Source organism: Anoplophora glabripennis, unplaced genomic scaffold (genome assembly GCF_000390285.2).
Source record: "Anoplophora glabripennis isolate ALB-LARVAE unplaced genomic scaffold, Agla_2.0 scaffold48, whole genome shotgun sequence".
In the NCBI taxonomy this organism is placed as follows: Eukaryota; Metazoa; Arthropoda; class Insecta; order Coleoptera; family Cerambycidae; genus Anoplophora; species Anoplophora glabripennis.
The window spans coordinates 960,628-980,997 of record NW_019416270.1 but is presented as its reverse complement, the minus strand read 5'-3'; the positions used below and the strand labels follow the sequence as shown (position 1 = coordinate 980,997).

Sequence of the window (20,370 nt, the reverse complement as noted above, 5' to 3'; positions counted from 1 at the left end):
TACAGACAACTTTTTTTGTGTGTGGCTGTGTAATCATAAAAGTAAAAAGAAATGCAATGTAATAAAAAACATACAAGTGAGGAGGAACCCCTATGGATCACGGATATAATTTGCTTAAGATTATACGAAACATGAACTTTTAACAAAAATGTTCAAAGATTTACCCATTATATTCGAAAATACAGTTCTAATCGCCCAATAAGATGTTCACGTATGCGGTCATACTTGTGCCATTGTTCACGAATTATGTTTGTGGCATTTTTGAAGGCTTGCGCTTGATCTTGTTGACTATTAATTGGTTGAGTTCATACCAAGGACATTTACCCCTAGGTCTATTAGGCGTAAGTTGGGGCCTCAATATCTTTAAAAGTTCTCGTTTTGAAACTTTACATACATAGTAAATAAAAAAAAAATGTCGAATGTTGTCTAAAACACATTAATTTGAGTGCGTGAAGAACAAAACTAACCTAACCTCAAAACTATTTTGATGGCTTCATCTTGCTAATTATTCCGACTCTATTATTTTTGTTTTTGTTCTCAAAGCCGACTTAAATTATCAAAATTTCAATCTTAAATCCTGTTGCATATTAAGTTTTTGCAGCTGATTATTTCAAACAACCTATATTTTCCAAATTTAATCTGTTGCACAATATTTTGCAGCTGATTAATTCGTTTGAAAATTCAAATGCTGGCACAATACCGATGGCATAGGGACTGAGAAACCTTAAAGCATTTTCTGGATATTTAGAAGTTCCTAGTTCTTTTTTTTAGTGACTTAGGTGCTAGAAAATTCAATTTTTAATTGACAAAAACTACTCAATATTTTGCTAAGATCTAAATATTTGTGTCAACTCCTAAAATCATTAAAAACTCCGACTTGGGAAATTTAGGTAGGTTTTTGCCACCACGCGTATATGTCACACCACAAGCGTAATATTACGAGATACAAAAAATAGAATTAACTGCCTTGATCCACACAGAAAACCATATAGGTACTCATAAAACTTGGCCGGAATAAATCACTCTCGGAACTTCCTTTTTACCAAACACAATTATAAAAAAAAATGTAAAAAGGATTATTTTTGTTTTTCTTTTATTTGTTTATAACTGTAACAATATCTATGTACAAATATTATTGTTAAATATACAAATTTTAGTATGAGTAATATACAGATTAACAACTTTCATGACTATTTAAACCCTAATCCGATCTTATCTTTAAAACCACATAAAATGCATTTATGAGCGTTTAATTGTTGTTTTTCGATTATATGTACACAAATGTGTAATAAAAAATTTAGTTGGAACAACATTTTTAACATAAATATGATACTGCTTTAAAAAAACGCAAACGAGACGCTACTGATTGGGGATACCCATGGAAACGAATATTGAACCAACTGAAACAATTAATTGAAAATAAATTATCAGGCCTTATAGAAATATTTTTAAAAATCATTGGGAAAAAATAGCAGAGATCAGGTTAAATTTACAAACGTTAACATGTCTTTGTCTCATACTCCATTTTGTAGAAAACAAATAAGTTCAAATAATTGTTGTCATCATCAGCTTTGTAATATTCATAAAATTGTCAACATTTACTTCCAAGGCCACGGCTATTAACTCAAAATAAATTTCCATTAAAAAAATGGAAAAAACAAGCTCTTATCATTCGTCCATTCACTTATAGCAAATGACTTTATTTTTTCACACCGCCACAATAAGAATATTAAATGATAAAAACTGTAACAAATAAGCCTATTAAGAGAATAATACTGATAAAATATTACACATATTTTAAAAACCATAAAGTTTAAAAGAATATCAGACAAAAGATATTTATTATGGCGAGTTAAATGGGTGGTTAAAATTTTGGCACATATTACTGTTACATCCTGTATAAGGAATGTAAACATTTAAAAAATAAAACATTGCACGGTATTGACGTTATCTACAGGCGCGGACGCCGACAAAAGATGTCCAAATGGACATTAAAGGAACCATTAACGAATAAATATTATATCCAACCTTGGTAAATGGATAACTGCTGTTTGTCACTCGTACTACCACGCATTTAGACTTCCTAACTGTAATTTAGTCACATCCGGTACGATAAAATTGAATCAAATTTATAGTCCTGAGGTTGTTTGGTTGGATCTCTTCCTTAATACGCAACGCAGAAAAAAACAAGTTTCTCGCAAATGCAAATGGCTCTAACAGAAATGCAACCGTGTGAAAATAATTAAAAGTAGGGCTGTTTCTCGAAAATACCCTTTGATGTTCCAAATTATATGAGGTAAACTTAAAACTTAATTAGTACAAATTTAAGACCTTAACACACTGGTAAAGCTTTATATTTTTTTGTTATCATTTATCATACGGAGTGAAACAGCATTTTTGCGACAAACTTTCAAGGCTGACTCTCCTTTAGTCACAAACAACATTTTTTCCTAAAACAATTGCTAAAGACTTAGCTCTATGATTTTTCGAAGAAAAAAGTGAAATACAGGATTTCAACAATTACTCAAATACTATTGTAAATGTTGACTTCAAATTTGGTAAGTTCCTCCACAATGAATAGGTACTGTCGTGTAAAATTTGAAGAAAAATTAACCAGTGGCGTCTAAATTAGGAGTTTAACTATGAAAAAAAAAAATTACTTTAAAAGATAATTTTCTTTTTAAAATAAAGGATACCAAAACTTTTATGTCTCATGAGAATATCATAAAGCTCTTAGGAGTCGTTTTTGTAAAAAAGTTACACTTGATTTTTTCGTTTGATTTGACTAAAATCAGCCCTTAATTTTGTCAACACCCCTATGTATATGTTTCGTGTCTTCATTTCGAACATGTCTAGGAGAAAATTTTAAAAAACAGTTTTCAATATTGTTCAAATTTGCCGTTAAAAGATATGTTGTAGTTTGCTAAAATTAGGTACTACAAACATAAGTAATTTAACAAAATAATGTACCTGTTTTTTCCGTTTCGCTATTAGAAATTGACTATTTGATTAACTTAGTTCCATCATATGAGTAAATAATAACAACCTCGGTAATAACAGTAGTCTTGCATGTTTGAAGCATATTGAAATAGCCTGTTTCCATAACCGTATCGGTAACGCTTTATAATTTTACAGAAAATAAAAACTTTACATAACTAATTACCTAATTATTATTTTTTAATAATATTTTCCAAGTTAGTTAAATAACCTTACTATGTATACTTTTTATATAATTTTTCAGCCATATTTAATCCTTTTGATTTTTTTCCTGTGTATAAAATCAAATTTAACTAACAACCAATATATTTTTTATTATTTTATTTTAATTAATTTTAATTATAGATTTATATTTGTATTAACAATTTTTGTGTACTTTTACGGATGTTTTCAAGTATAACCGGGAATAAATCAAACGCTATTTAAAGTTAACATGTCGTCGAGATAATTTTCTTTCATTGTCCATAGATGTAGAAATATAGTCAGAAATTCCTCTATATACCTTTTTTTCCAGGCACTGTATATCCTTTCTCTACTTCTTTTTAAAAGCTATACCGTTCCTTTAATTTGATAAAATAAATGGTTTTCGAGATAAATATGTTTTTGAAATGAGCAATAAATAGAATTATTTTTTTTTATAGTCTTTCCGATCTCAATTGAAGATCAAAGAGCTTGGCGATATGTACCAGGTTCGGTCGCTACGCAACAACTCGGCATTGAAATATTTGAAAAACTTGTTCCCATATTTATTTAGCCATACCCATATGGTCGCCCAGTTGAAGAATGCGCACGCCGACAAACGGCAAACAAACACAGCCGGACTGGGCGACCAGCCATAAATTTCAGTTGTTGACAAATGGCGTAAAAAGGAAGCGAAAACAAAAATTTTAAAATATCGATGACATGACAAGAGATGTAATTCGGAGTACAATTTATAATTTATATAAAGAAAATTGTGGACGTTAATAATTGAAATATGTTGTTGGGCAAATTAACATAATAAAAATTTTCTACACATTATATACAAATTTTTATTATTTTTTTACCCTTAGCAGAAAACTTTTTTTAGGGACGCCCATGAATCTCATTAAATTTTATTGCTAGGCGTTTTTATACACGTTCAACTGACTTCGGAAAGACTATACAAATTGTTTCATGTGGGTATTTAGTGTATTTAACTTTACCAAAGTCCTGTGATAAAGTTGATCATAGCTTAAGAGAAACATGTTAAAATATTGTCTGAAGTTATTTATTTATCTGTGGCATGGTTTTCGTTTTTTTTTATTTTTTGGATATTTTACGACCTATGAAAAAATTTTAAAAAATTAGTTAAAGAAACCCTTGCGCAATATAGATCAGACAAGGGTTATTTTTATGAAAATAGTTTTGCCTAACCAAAACATCTCACGCTGAAAAAAGCAGACAAATGGAAAATACAAAACAAAAACACATCACTTCATATCGCGCACTTTAAAAAAGTCGTTAAGGTTTCGAAAATCCACTGTTTTAGTCTTCTAAACTTTTTTTGACTTTTCGTTTTAATAGCTTTGACAGTTGGCGCAATGGTTCATTTTAATTTTTAATTTTTTTTGACAGGTGGCAAAATACTCAAAAAATAAAAAAAAACGTTAAAAATTAAAAATAAACATTTGACAATAAAAATAGAGAACGGTATATATCATTTCGACAAGTGTTCAAAGTCGCCTATCCCTATAATTTTTTTTTATACAAATTTTTCCTCCTGCACAAAAAATAATGTATCTACTTATTTTACCAAAACTAAACATCAGTACTTTTCTCTAATAATCTAGAAGCAATAGTGTTAAATTAAAAAAAAGAGATAAAATTAAATAAGTTGGGGATTTAAATAATACTGATAAATAGGTGTCCAGATGTCCTAAGTCTAATTGTAAGATGAAGGACTTTGAAGATAACCACAAAAAACTTTTAAAAGCGCATATTTATAAAATGATCTTCCTTAATATAAATTGATGTAAGAACAATTTGGAAGAGAACAATTTTTCAAAGATTGGGACCGAAATAAACATGAACTTCATTTATTTATCTATTATCTACATTTTTGATTTCCAGATATACGCTTTCTTAAGGTCTGTTTAATAAAAGATTATTCTATGTACTTCACAAACTAAACTATGCAGATTTACCTGACGAGCAGGAGCAAAACCGCCTAGTTTGCACAAGTCTTTGTCGGGTTGTTACGTCTCTACGATTTATCGTTGTGCGTGTAGGTGGCAAAAGACGTTATTTGTTATATATCTGAAAGGAGCTTTAAACACGTAGAGCGTGATATCGCAACCGTAAAAAATAATTGTGTAGAAACAACACCGCTACATAATAATCATTATCGTTATTTGCGTTAAGGCTAATTCGTGGAAAGCGATAACTTTTCAATGGATATACGGCTTATCGGTACGTACACGTATTAATTACAGTGAAACGTAGGCATATACATGGACAAATCATATTACTTCTGCCACATCATACGTCAGGCAGATAAGAGTAGGTACCTAAACAATTTGTGCGGTTGAACTGCTAGCATATGTGACAGTCCCACCGCAAGAAGCACAAGAACATGGAGGACGGTGGAAACGGCACCGATGAAAAAGTGATTAAGATAAAAGTTACCATGAGATCTGGCGCTTTAAACGAGGTAACATTCTAACCTTGATTTCTAACAGTGTTTCATATGTGGTTTTATTGCACGGTTTCCGTCCGGCAAGCAAACGGTCTCAAGACATCCATCCTTGTGTATTAAAAAGAGGTTAATTTTATTGACACTGTCTCGAGTATTTGGTTTCAGATTATAACGGCAATAGCTTTTAATTGTGATTGTTTATTTTCATAGACAGAAATAATAAATAAGTATATCGAGGCGCCAGGAAAAATATACACTCGCCTGTAGGTATCTAGTTTTATGCCAAACTTCCTAAATAAATATTAAAATTTATAGCATGGTTTTATATTTTTGTGAATTGATAGGAGAAACTTTCCATATGTGCATGGGAAATCATTTTATTCGGAATATTGTTATAATTGATTTTGAATTATTAACATGATTTCCTTATTTTTTAATCATCGGTACTATTTACCTAAATATACAGGGTGTCAGGAAGTGAATCAATATACTTCAAGGGTATTTTGGGTGAAAATAAACTGATTTAGATCAAGTTATTTTAACATAATTTTCCCTTAAAAGTCCTAAAAATATTTTTATTTAATCTTTGTTATTTCTGAATACATTTTAATGAGGTTTTGAGAAAACATATGTTTCTGAAATGTCACTTTATTGGCTTTAGAAGGAAGGATATTGTTGTATGTCATTAAAATGCACTGTTCCAATGAAAAATGTATTTGATTTCTTACTGCAATCATCAGTTATGGTCTGCTGAATACTAAACTTACTACCTACCAAATTTGCAAACAAATCGTCTTTTACGATTAAAACCAACATATTCTCATTCAGATATAGACAGACTTTGCAGTACTACATGCTTTATCACAGGAAATACCATAATGTTACAAAAGCACACGAATGAAGTCTAACTGAATTAGAATACTACCAAATCCCTTAAAAAAAATTAAATTTACTCTGGAACGGTAAGTTTTAGAGACATGTAACAAGTATTCCTATTTTAAATTAAATATTGTTCCAAAAAACATTTACATATTTTTCAAACCTGTTCAGGCAGAACAAAATATAGCAAAAAACATAATTGCATAGTTTTGTTAGTGGTGCTATGCAAAAAATAAGCTCATAAGGTACTAAAAAAGCTGTTTTCCATATTTTTAATCTATCTTATAAATAGCTTCTTTTTCAACACGCTCTTAAATACTCCACATACTTCTATCCTATACTGATCATTTTGCAATTGACTTGAAGCCGAAAAGTGGGGCGACGTACCGGCGTATTCATACGCATGCGTTTACTTTACGGGTTTTGATTGGTTGAAAGGAACCGAGAACGGTGAGCGCCGAGCGGTAAAAAAGTCAAACGTCAAACCAAGCTAACCTAAAAAATATTAATATTCTCAGTTTTGTTTTGTGTTGAAACTGTTTGGGTATAGTGTATATTTTAATAAATAAATAAATAAATGTATCTTTTCAGTTTTATTTCATAATCTGTTTAAACCTGCACTAATGCTTCTATTAATTTATCTTGTGTTGATATTTAGTAAAAATGTTTCAAAATTATACTCGATAAGAGCCTTAATCGTGATGGACATTATTATCGGATTGGTCTTTTACAGATATTTTATAGCATGTTTTTTTATATTATCAAATAAACTGCAGAAACCACTAATAAATAATTATATAATAAACATTTTTTTATTAAAAAAAAAAATTGTCAGTTGTGGCGATTTTTTGAAATACTTAGTCTTGTTTAATAAATACACCAATGTCATTTAAAAAAATGTCCAAAATTACGAACATGCCTATGTACATAGTTTTAAAAGCATATAAATTTGTATTTTATTTTATTTGAGCCTGCAAAATATTAAATAGGTTATGCAGATACTTACGTTATTTATTGAAATTAATAAATAGTAAAAAATAAATAGTAAAATAATGTGTTAGATAAGGAGCCTATCGATAGAGGACTCATATAAGAAAATGGTAGAAAAGTAAACATTTAGAAATTGAAGTGAACTCAGTGAAAATAGATTTAATATCTCATATGTATACAATAAAGCGGCTATAGTACAGAGCATGCCGTGACTGTCTTTTAAATTTAAATGCAACCGCGCCTAATTATGGAACATGCGCAAAACACACAGAGTACGTCTCGCCCCCACTTTTTGGAAACAAGGTCATCCATTGAAACTATAGGTAATGATCAGTATAGGATAGAAGTATGTGAAATACTCTAACTAAAGTGAAACTAAAATTAAATTTTTTATAAGTCTTCAGTATTAAAAGAGTCGATCCCACATTGGTATTTTCCTGACGCTTGGATTAAGAGAAAAACATGAGATATAACTAAAAATAATGCATTCCAGAACTAACTATAAGGTAATCAGAAGAACAGCCTTTTTCAATTTAGGTAAAATGTATTAGGTTAATTCAAATAATTTTTCTAAATATGAATTAGTTTCATACATTTAAAAGAAGACGAGCTAATTTATAATAACATTTAATCATATATATATATAAATTTGGAAGAATATATTTTTCAAAACGTACACGAAGTGAAAATACACCTAATTTTGTTTGAAAATCTAGTTGTATAACTGGTTGTCTATCTTCAAGATACGATATCATTAGAAGAAAATATCATATTTCTAGTTTACTAAAACCAACTTCTTTTATTGCAGGCTGCTGGCCCGGGTAACGGCACAAGCCAATCTCAACAGTTCTACCCGGGGTTGCCAACGGGGTTTCCCCCTCAACATTTCCATTCCAATATCCAACCGGGGCCTCCGGTGCCCAGTCCAACGCACTTAGGACACTCGTCACCACCCAATCCAACGTACTACAAGGACGAAAGAACGCAGAAGCAGCACATCAAACTCAAAAAGAAATTACATGAAAAACAGCAGAAGACCGACACTCTGTTGCCTAGAAAGGAATTAGTCAATGGTTTGAAAAGATCCGGGATCAAGGAGAAAGGGATGAATAGTGTGGGTACCAGCGAAGATGGGGAAGAGAGTAGTGTTCCAGATGAGGAAGATTCATTCCAGATCATTACTGATATTTTATCGTCCGTCCAGGCACCTAAGGTAGATAAGCTTATAAGTATCTCTTAGTACATATTTAATATTTAAAATGTTCCTTAATTTGATTATAAAACTTGTACAAGTAGTTCCTTGGACAAAAATAACAAAAAGTTCGAATGAACAGAGGTCAGTTCTAATTTCTTAAGTAAATATAACAATTTTTTAAGAAACCTTTATAAAGAGTCATTCCGATAACCACAAACTGCTGGGACCAAAATAAGGTGGTACAGAACACATTAAAATAGAATTTTCAAAATTGTTCTTCATTAATATTCTCCATGATTTTGAAGATATTATCTTCAAAAGTAATATAAATGTTATTTATTTCTCTCCAACTTATTTTGTAGGTATAGTAGAACCTCGATAATCCAAACCCCTGTAATCCGAACGCTCGATAATCCGAACGCCGTTTTGGGAGAAATAAAAATAGTATGTAATCAGAATCGCTCTCTAACTGCTACGGAGAGCATCACCGTAGTAAACATTGCATCGTGTGTGTTGTTATTGTGCCCTGTGTTGGTTTTTGCCTTGGAAATAGTATGTCAGTGTTTATTTTTTGCATGCTACTATGCCTGGAAACCACTTTGTTTGGTAATCCGAACGATTCGATAGTCCGAACCACCCCCGGTCCCAATTAGTTCAGATTATCGAGGTTCTACTGTATGATTTTTTTTGTTTGGAATTTTCAGATATACAATTTCTTATAGACTATTTTTCCCCCTTAGAAACTTTTCATTTATTGCAGTCTTATACCTTTGATTGCATACCACTTTTTAAGGCTTAACATAAAGGCTGTGGTTCACTTGATATAGTTACACTGAATACAAGAACATAACGTGTAATTTGAGACTTCAATAAGAATTTTTAAATCCTATAAAATGTGCAAAAGCATACACATTCTTTTAGCAAAGAGCGTGTTAAATATATCTAATAGTTACAAATGCAACAGCATTGAAATAGTTGTCAACATGTTATTGCAACCAAAATTATGTAAATACCTATAAAGGTTCCATGTTAATATGTAATAACAGTATAGTCTTTTCATGAATGCACATCTAAACTCCATTTATTAGAAAAAAATCTTAATATTTTGAGAGACATCTTTCTGCCAAAGTTCGTTAGCTATGGTAAAATTTAAAAAATATTTTATTTTATTAAGAAACCGTATCTATTGACAGAAACTACCATTAATCCTTCATTGTAAATGTCTATTCATTTTTCCAGACAAAAAAATCCATAAACTCAAAAAGTTTGATGTACCTGTAGCTGCTTGAGCTAGTTTAAGACATTAAACAAATATTGTCGACAAATGATAACTTTTACTATTATTACTTACTTTTATTATGAGTACAAACTATTTGTAAGAAATCAGAATTGATCTCTATAGTAGGATCATATTCGATGCAAAATAATAAATCATTGCCTGTCAAGGGATCCAATACAGTACGCTTTTAAGGGTTTTAGAAATTGAATAATTTCTCTATACATTATGAAGGGACGAGGGGATCAGTTCAGGTATGGCACCCTTGTTCCTACAAAAATTCCTTTATTCTCATAAACTATTTATTTTAAATGTAATTTATTATAAAACCAATTTGTTCTTTAAATTCCACATATGTACTGCATTTTACCTCTGTACGCTCCACTGTTGTTTACTTGTTTCTTGGAGGTGCTCTCTGATTTACAACCAAGCTCGCCAGGTTAGTATTTGACGTATAACCAACCACTTCGTACACTCAATCCACCTGGGCAACTAGAGCTACTACCAGAACACAGTGCTTATGCAGCGGTATTTCAGATTTTACATTCAATTTCATTTTAAATTTGAAATGGTTCATCTTACGCCTCCTAAAAATGGTGACACGATTTTCCTTTAATAAAAGACCCGACAACTTTTTGCTCTACTTTGCATCGAATACGATCCTACTATAGTTGATTTGAGCTTCTTGTCTTAACTTTGAATAAGGAACATCTTGTAGAAGTTGAATAAGGGACATCTTGCATACTCATCTATCAGACCATACAATGTGTAATGAAGTAGCAATTTGAATACTAATGTTTTTTTCTGTTTAGGTGTCTGAACTGAGTTCCCGTAGTGCCTTATTGCAGTGGGCACCGCCCATTCGATTATCAGAATCAGCCAGCAACGATAGCCATGAAATTGATATTTCTGAATCAGACTTAAGATACGAGGTACTGCTCAGTGATAAAAGTAAGGAAATGAAATTCAAGTCAATATACAGTGGTGCTTCACTGTCCTGTCGAATCCAAGACTTAAAACCAGGCCAAGAATATTCGGTTTGCCTTCAGGTGCATTTAGACGAATTGCAAGGTTCTGCGACAGACCCTATTAAATTTATTACTCCCCCCTGTGAACCGGATCAACCCCAGTCCCCGAAATTGATTCACAGAACGAAAAATTCACTTCAGCTTAGATGGAATGCCGTAAACGACAATGGCTCACACATACTGCATTACATATTAGAGTATGATGACGGTAGAGGTGAATTTGTAGAATTTTATAAAGGTAGAGGAAAAACTCACACTTTACAAAAATTACTACCGGCAACCTCGTACAATTTTAGATTAGCCGTTGTCAACGAAGTAGGCAAAAGCTTGTACTCAGACCCCATTTCTTATTCAACGTACGATAACCCACCAACACAGCCCAACCCTCCTGCATTAATCGAGGCCACGGTGCAATCCCTTCATTTACAATGGAATCGACGGCCTAAAGATGACGAGTTTGTTTTACAAATGAACGATCCCAAGACAAAATACGGCCACATGACTGTTTACAATGGCAGGGAGAACTACCATATCTGTAGAGGATTGACTTGCTTTAGTGATTATACTTTTAGACTACGTGCAAGAAACGATGACGGCATATCTCCATGGTCTGAAGAAGTAACTTATCGCACACTCCCCGACAGGCCAGCAAGGCCTTCCAAGCCTATAGTGAAAGGTAGAATACATGCACATTCTTTTAAACTTAAATGGGAGCCTCCAAGTGACACTGGAGGAGCAGAGATAACTAGGTATATTTTAGAGGTGAATTCCGGTAGTGGTTACGAAACCGTTTACTCTGGTATTGAAACGGAAGCAGTCTGTGATAAATTGACCCCCGGCACGACCTACCAATTGCGGGTGAGTTGCATTAGTGCCGGGGGTTGTAGCAATTACTCTGATCCTTGCACTGTTACAACGGACGCTATAAGCCCAGGCCAGTGTGCTGCACCACGACTCCATGGAAAGCCTAAGTCCAATAGTATAACCATCCGATGGATAGAACCAGATTACAACGGCGGAGCTCCTGTTCTAGACTATGAAATAGAAATGGTTTCTCCTGACTCTAGTCGAAGCATAGTCCATAAAAGCAAAGAAATGGAGTGCACAGTCACAAATCTTAGTCCAGGATGTGATTATTACTTCACAGTAAGAGCTGTTAATCGAATAGGCCCAGGCGTTTGGTCGGAACCTTTGAAGGTCACTAGTGGGGCAGCTCCTCCAGCTGCACCCGAAATTCCAACACTTCACTGCAAATCTCCATTCCATATATACGTTGAGTGGCAGGAGCCTCCATGTAATGGAGCTGCTATCACTGAATATAGACTAGAGATGAGTCCTGAGCTCGGAGAGGATAAATTTTATAGTGTCTACCAAGGTCATCAAATGAATTATGACATCAAAGGTCTAAATCCTTTTCATACATACTATTTCAGAGTGCAAGCAAGTAATAGTGCTGGGTATAGTTTATATTCTCCTGTAGCTGCCACTTTAACTCCAGCCGCACCACCCTCCACAGTTACAACATTAAGAAGCGAATCGACTCCTACATCAATTATTCTATATTGGAACCATCCTGCTGACAACGGATCTGATATAATACATTATAATATCGAGATAGGTGATAAAACAATATCGACAGAGTCTCCATTAAACGAATATACCCTAGAAAACCTTCAACCCGATACTCTCTACAAAATCAAAATTCAAGCAGTGAATGGTGTAGCCCCTGGCTCCTTTTCTTCAACATTAAGAACATCAACCTTAAGACTACCGCCGGCTGCTCCGAAATTAGAATGCGTTGGAGTAGGCCATAACTATCTCAAGTTGAAATGGGGCGAGGGTAAAAACACCGATTATATTCAGTATTGTGTAGAAATGGAAAATACACGGTCTAGGGAATTCCAATGTGTTTATAAAGGTACTGCCCTTACCTGCAAGGTCAACAAACTGCATGAAGTTACAACTTATAAATTTAAAATTAATGCATCTAACGATGCTGGAGTGGGAGATTTTTCAAGAGAATATGAATTTACTACCAGCATTGCGCCGCCAACTGCTCTTAAGATTCCTAAACTTGTTGAAGTGGAACAAAAAATTTGTACACTGGAATGGTTGCCAGCTAGGAACGTATTTACCGATCCCATAGTTTACCAAGTTCAGTTAACTCGGCTGAAGGACCAAACATTTAGACAGGTGAGTTAGAAGATGAGCAATTCTTTAAATTAATTTACCACAAATATGCCTGCCAAAATTACATTCACAGAGTAAAAATATATATTTTTATATCAGTTTAGTGATGAAAACAATAAAAGTATTTGGTCAAAAAATGCAATGTTTCAAATAGTATTAATTTTGTTGATATAAATATCCAAATTTTTACATTCAAATTAATTGGATTAATAACAAAAAAACATTTATAAAAAATTATGTATCTACTTCCGTTTATTAAATTTTTAATAAAACTCGGCAACCTGTCACCTTGTTTTTAATAACCTGAAGGTCAACTTTTTGCTATTATGAAATCATTATTGTGTAATTATAATATACCTAATATCAACTCTGCAAATCATTTAAAGTATACGTCCAGTAATCACTAGTGACACAGTGCTCATTTCTTTAATATTAAACATATTATAACATCTGGCGATAATAGAACAAGTGAATATCAATCACACTTCAGTCTTTAGATGTACGTACATTGGCAATAAAACTTTGGTAAAGAAAGTGGTGCCATAACGTGCAGACGTAATATGATGGTAAATGATCTCAAAAAAAAAAAACCTTCTTATAAACATAAATGAATGTAAAAATGCATCAAAAGTAATTTTAATGATAATCAAAAATGTTGCTTCTCAACCGTACTGTTTACCATTAAAATGTTAACATATTACAGCTGCTATATTATAACAACACTGCTTCTCTAGGAAACCAAATGTTAATGGTTTGGCAACAATTTAATCTTTGACCACAATCAAACTTCACCGGGCATATTTCTTGTGTTTGCACTGTTACCTTTTATGTGGCAAAAGCTTAGTGTTTTGGTTAATGTTGAATTGTGTGCAGAACTAATCACAAACAATTTCTTAGAAGGTAATCTTTTAAAAATAATGACTACTGATACTAAACGATAATACAAATACCTTAGCGATACAAAATGACCAACAATCGAGATCCCGCAGCTTGTGTCTACAATATTTTATAGCATTATTTACTTTGTATTTCTATTACAAGCACATCTATTTCACAAAAGTAATAGATTTCCGTATTTAAGGGTATAAAAAACCCAACAGAAACCAGACAATAACAATTTTACTGTGGTAGCTTCCTGAGAGAATGTAGAAGTTCTTACGTGTTTTTGTTGGAAATTTTAAACTTTAGATCTTATCACCAGATTTCAAGAAAAGTAGTCATTATTTCCCAGTTGGAAAGACATTTTACAAATTCCTTTAATAGGATTGAATAGTTTGGATTTTTGTATTATCATAGAGAATCTAAGAGTTTGTACAATAATGAATTTGCATTAGAGGTCTTAATAAAGGCATTTCGTCTATTTGCAAATTTTCAATTACTAATTGACGACAGTTCAGCTACAACGCATATTCATATTCCAAAATTGGTTTACAAATTGTTTTATGTAGTATTATAGGTGCCTTAAATTTGGATATCTATTTATTTTTAAAAGTATTTTAAGTGTTTGGATTTTTATGAGATCAAATGCAATCCAAGATATTTGACATCCCTTGGTACATGATTAAATATTATGAATAGAGATATAATGACATTAGGAGCAGCCTCCATTTGATTAACCTGTATTTAGAATTAGAAGTGAATGAGTTTGAATTAGTGACAGAAAGGTTCAAATTTTTATCATGGGCTATGAGTGCAGTGTAATCTGTACTGCAAAATGTCTGTTGTATTTTCATATAAGTGTTGAGGTATCTGAAAATCATGGCTGTAAATGTTGTATATTTTTTTCAATTTTCAAGGAAACTTAGATGTACTATATTGTCAGGCATCTCTAAAACTGGCAAGTTAGGAATTTGGTGTTGTACTATTCCATTTAGTTTTTTTTTTGGTTAATTTTCCCGACAGCTTGCCAATTGTAGGCAACAAAATAACAGGTCTATAATTGTGTGGATTTGTACTACACATATACAGAATACACAATATATATACCTACATATACACAGTACGTTGTTGCTTATTCAAAATGCTTGTCTGTCCTGTTAATAAAAAATAAGTGTTACTGATTTTGAAACAATACTGGGTCAGGTGATGACATTATCAGATATAGTAGCAAAATATAACCATAAGTCAACTGTAACCGTTAATAACAGTATTTCAATTTATATAAAACGAGATGAAATTGAAAATAAAAAAAATGCGATGCAAAGAATAAAAATAAAACAAGTCAGAGAAATACAATTACCAAAACAACAAAGGAAGTACATTAAGAAAATAAGATGATGTTAAACACCATCATATTTTCTTCATGTGGTGAGCATGTAAAAGGTGTGGTGTGTTCTGAAAATACAAATATATTTTATTGTTCCTCCTCCATTAATTAAATGTATTTTAAATTATGATAATTTATTTGCCTTATTTGACAAACATTTACACAAGTTTTGTAAGCAACATTATACAAATAAAAAATTTATCTTCACGATCGTTCGTTGCGAAATGCAGTTTTTTTATAAAACTGCAATATATAAATTTATCTGATAAAAAAATTATAATTTTGCAAAATATACAGAGTTGAAGAAATATCAACCAAGTATAAAAATTTGTATCTGACAAAGCCAGTAAGATGAACATGATACTTTCCTTAATCTGAGTTTTTAGTACATTTACCTTACAGTAAGCTATTGTTTACTTAACTTCAGTACAATAAACAAAATATCTAAAATTTTATTTTGTAGGTATACAAAGGACCTGAATCCAAATGTGTAATCGAAGATTTGGAGCCAGGTACAGAATACCAGGCTAGAGTGTGTCCAATAAGAGTGACGATGACGGGAGAACTTCCTGGGCCCTATTCCCCAACCATCAACTTTTCCACTCTGGCAGCGGAACCTACTGCCGTGTTGAAACTGGCCTCACCTAGCACTAGCTCACCTTCGCATATGCATAAAGGCCGTACTCTCTATCATTCCTTGTGGCAAATGTTCACAGTTAAACAATTTCCTGATGAATACTGCACTTATGTGTACGTGATTCTAGTAATGTTAATTGGAATAGTCATATCTTTGGGTATCGCAGCATTTTTGTAAGTGTAATCAGTGTGTCTGCTTGAAGCTCACTAAAGACTTGCAGTGTTAGTCGGCCTGAGAGACTGGCTTAACAAGAAATCCTTAAGATTCTTAAGTATTATTAAACAGGGCTTTTTATTATAAATTATATTAATTAGAGGACCAAAGCGTCATGTTTTGGTATTTTTATACATGTCTCCGTACTCGGCGTGGTGCTATCCAATTAATTAAAGATGTGATTGTTCAGCGACGGATTGTCGTAACTGACCTATGGTTTGCTACTATGTGTGTTGTTATTCCAGTCATATGTACATTTATATATATTATATATATCATATGTGGTTGGCGGTATTATTAAATTATTATAATTAAATCAATTATTAAGTGGCTGGAAAGTATGTACCTATAGACAAAATATGAAATCTTTGTATTGCAATTGTATAGGTTGAAAAATCATTTATTATATTATATACCTAAATCTAATGTTAATCTATTATGATCTAATCAATATTATTTTAGAGTTGGCTATACTGGGATGTGTATATGTGCGCTTTGCACTATCAAGAGATATATTAATATATTATAGGTATAAATACATATATTATAAATAAATCAATTATATTTTATGTACTAGTATGTTGCGTTTTTTATCTCTTCCCCAACATCATTTTATTATTTAAAACCTGCAAAAATTTGTATATATAATTACAAATTTTTTATAATTGACTGATAAAATATAAACAGATGTTAAACTTTTTGTAAAATTTTCATTATTTTTTAAATTTCAGCAGTATTTTGAAAAATGGAATGTCAATGATGAATTAAAATTTAAATAAGTATAACTATGAAGAAAACTGAAGAGAACAATTATTTACTAGGTAGGCAGGGAACCGCTAAATCGAATGTGACGATCTAAAACATTTTTAGGATGAACTACTTGAATACTGTACAGATCACTATAATTTTTGTTATGTAACAATTTGCAGTTCTCTTCGAATTTCATGTTGGTTGTTTACTCATAAATTAAATCGCATCTATTGTTACTTCCGTTTTAAAACGTTTTGCATGCCAATTGTAAAAACACTCAAATTGGATATACTTTGAATTTCTTCCAATTAATATTGTAGATCTAATAAAACAGTTTTTAATTATTAAATATTAGATTTATAAAATTCAGATAAATAGAATTGAAAACCCTTAGCTAAAAGTTATATTTCCATCCCTTATTATTTAAGCCGACAGTATAAGATATACTGCATACTGAGTGTAAAAGTGCAATTCGATAATGCTCTAATATTACTTATCAAACAGATTGAAATTATACCCCCAAAATATCTAGAAAGCTGGTTTAGTTCATCCTAAAAATGTTTTGGCGCTGCAGTCGTTTGATTTAGTGGGTATTCTCCCACTCTTTGAAATTTCAGTGTATAATAGATCCCTTGTGCATCAACTGAATTTTCTGAAGAATATGAACGTCGCCTGACTGTTTTCTATCTGTTTATTATGAAAAATATTTTATATAATTTAATTTTTTATACTGCAATTTAAGGTGGTTTACTGTTATTAAAAATTTTCATCTCATAAAAATGGTGTGATTTCTTCAGTTTTGGATACAGAAAACAATGTCACAGGTCACAGTTAAGTACGAAGAGTAAACCGAGCGAGGCAATTAACAAGTTGTAATATGGCTCAGGTTTCATTAAGTTACAGCATGATGGTCAACCTTATTCATTTCAATAAGAAAGAAAAGTATTGTATAAATTAACATAACAGCATATTCACTGTTTGATTGACCGACTAAATTGAAACTTATGTAGTTATAAGAACTCCATAATGTGCCATATAAATATTTAAAATATAACCACTGCTTCTGGCCTGCTATGGCAAATAGTGATGTCAATATTGTAATTATTCGTTACTTTTTATCCGTTACTTGAATAAGTAACGAATATTGAGTATTCGATGAGAAAAGTATTCGATACTGATACTTTTTAAGTTTCGATACATGTAATCACGATAATTGGTAATATTCGGACTCGGTTCAGAATATTTACTGAACGTGTAGATTTCAGATTTGGCTCATAGATACAATATTTTGTATCAGGTATCGGGTCTCGGAATATTTGTCATGTACTCGTTCGACAAGTAAAGCAAGAAAAAGTAGTCGCGTAGTCGTCAACCTATAGGATTGTTACTCAAGATAAAATACGTTTTTGTTGACATTTAATTAAACAGCTGTAAAATATATTTAATCAGTAATTAGTCAATGTAATTATTTAATTCGTAGTTTGCTGCAGTATAGTAGATACCTATGCACCTGAAGAACGTAAATAATATAAACATACAAAACTTAAATTATTTATATATTTATTAACATTCAAATAAATAATTATTTTCTAAATTTATTTATTTTAAACACAAAAAAATATAATATATTCTACTCTTGTCTTATAGAAAATACCTATAACGAAAAAATAAATATCCAAAATAACAAATAACGTAATTTATCAATTCAGAACTATTTACTGTTTTGTGTGAATGCCTACTGCTACAAAGTTTTATGAATAAACAAAAAATCGTTGCAGTTTAGAAAAATGATTTTGTTTACATACTTAGATTTTAATAATCTATTATAGCGCCGTTCTGTTATTATTTGACCTGCCTTAATAAATAAATAAATAAATAACCTTTATTTTCCTTAAAGACTTTACAATAAAGTATGGGAATAGTCAATAATACAAAAAAGGGAAGATAAAAGCCATAAATTCTTATACTAAAAGAATTCAGTAATGTTATATATACATTTGTGAATTAAATAATATTTTTACTTAGAGAATATACGTTCACTTGGAACAGATGTAGCCACAATGGATAAAAGTTTATTTGCTAATATTGACAATGTTGGGTATTTTGGGCATGTGGTTGACTTTTGCGGGAAGTCGGCATAGAAAAAAAACCGCATATCGTGCTGGCCGAACTATACATGTAACTGTACTCAGTAAGTAATACAAAGTAACGAGTACTCAAGATAAAAGTAACGTATACTCTTGAGTACTAAAAAGTAACTGTATTTGACATCACTAATGGCAAAACCGTTTAATTGTAAAATAAACAGTGTAAGCCTCACACCCCTTCCATAATTGCTTTTATTCCATGGTACATGTGAACTGACATTCTGAGAAGATCTTATTCATTTCAATAAGAAAAAAAGGTAATCTATAAATTGACAATTAACAACATACCCACCGATTGATTTACTGATTGAAGTGAAACCTCAATTGAAACTTATGTAGTTATAAGAACTCCATAATGTGCCATATGAATAATTAAAGTATAACCACCGCTTCTGGCCTGCTATGGCAAAACCGTTTAATCGTAAAATAAACAATGTAAGCCTCACAACCCTTTGAAAATTGCTTTTATTCCAATGGTAAATTAGAAGATATGTTAACTGACTTTCTGAGAAGAACTTATTAAAGTTTTAGAACTTACTAAAATTTACATATAGGTAGTCATTAATGTACAAAATAAATACATACATATATTAGGAAATGAGTCCTAAATGTAAAGTTTGCGAAATATATCCGTAAAGGGTTTTGCTCAGTAATGTGATATAAAATTATCAAAACCCAATATAAAATAATGATATGTTTGATGTTTAGCGGTTTTGCTAATATACCTACCTACCTGGATAGGTAATGTAAAATCACCAAATAGAGAATATAACATGAGATGAGGATTCATTCTTACTTGAAAATGGTGAAAGATTTGGTATTGAGGGTGGTTTTGCTAATAAGTATGATGAAACTACAGGAAGGTATTAATTAAAAATTACCTAAACATATATAGGTACATGAAATAGATTGGGTAATTAAGGGGTGAGACTAAACCTTCAATGTAACGACAGTATTCATTTCATATTTTGAAATATGCAAATAAAATATAATTATGGCTGATGGACTTACCTTTATACTTTTATAATGAAGATAGTGAAACAGTGTTCAGATCAAGGGTTAGTCACTTTAAATACGTAAGTACTAACATAACACTACCTAATGTTCTTAAATCAATTCACTTTCAGACCACTACACAAATAAACT

At 31.5% G+C, this 20,370-nt stretch overlaps 1 protein-coding gene across 4 annotated transcripts in view; it reads left to right on the top strand.

Moving 5' to 3' along the window:
• The window catches only part of LOC108904980 (fibronectin type-III domain-containing protein 3A), a 415,064-nt gene extending 398,158 nt beyond the window's left edge, over positions 1-16,906 (top strand). For 3 of the 4 annotated variants that reach the window (XM_023457344.1, XM_018707722.2, XM_023457345.1), the window contains 3 exons: positions 8,331-8,735; positions 10,806-13,214; positions 15,941-16,906. In XM_023457344.1, the coding sequence (XP_023313112.1) occupies positions 8,331-8,735; positions 10,806-13,214; positions 15,941-16,291 (3,165 nt within the window). In that variant the 3' untranslated portion in view covers positions 16,292-16,906. Of the gene's footprint in view, positions 1-5,556; positions 5,669-8,330; positions 8,736-10,805; positions 13,215-15,940 lie in introns of those variants that run through there. The other variant, XM_018707723.2, reaches the window with a different exon arrangement.
• Positions 16,907-20,370: the final 3,464 nt, after the last annotated feature.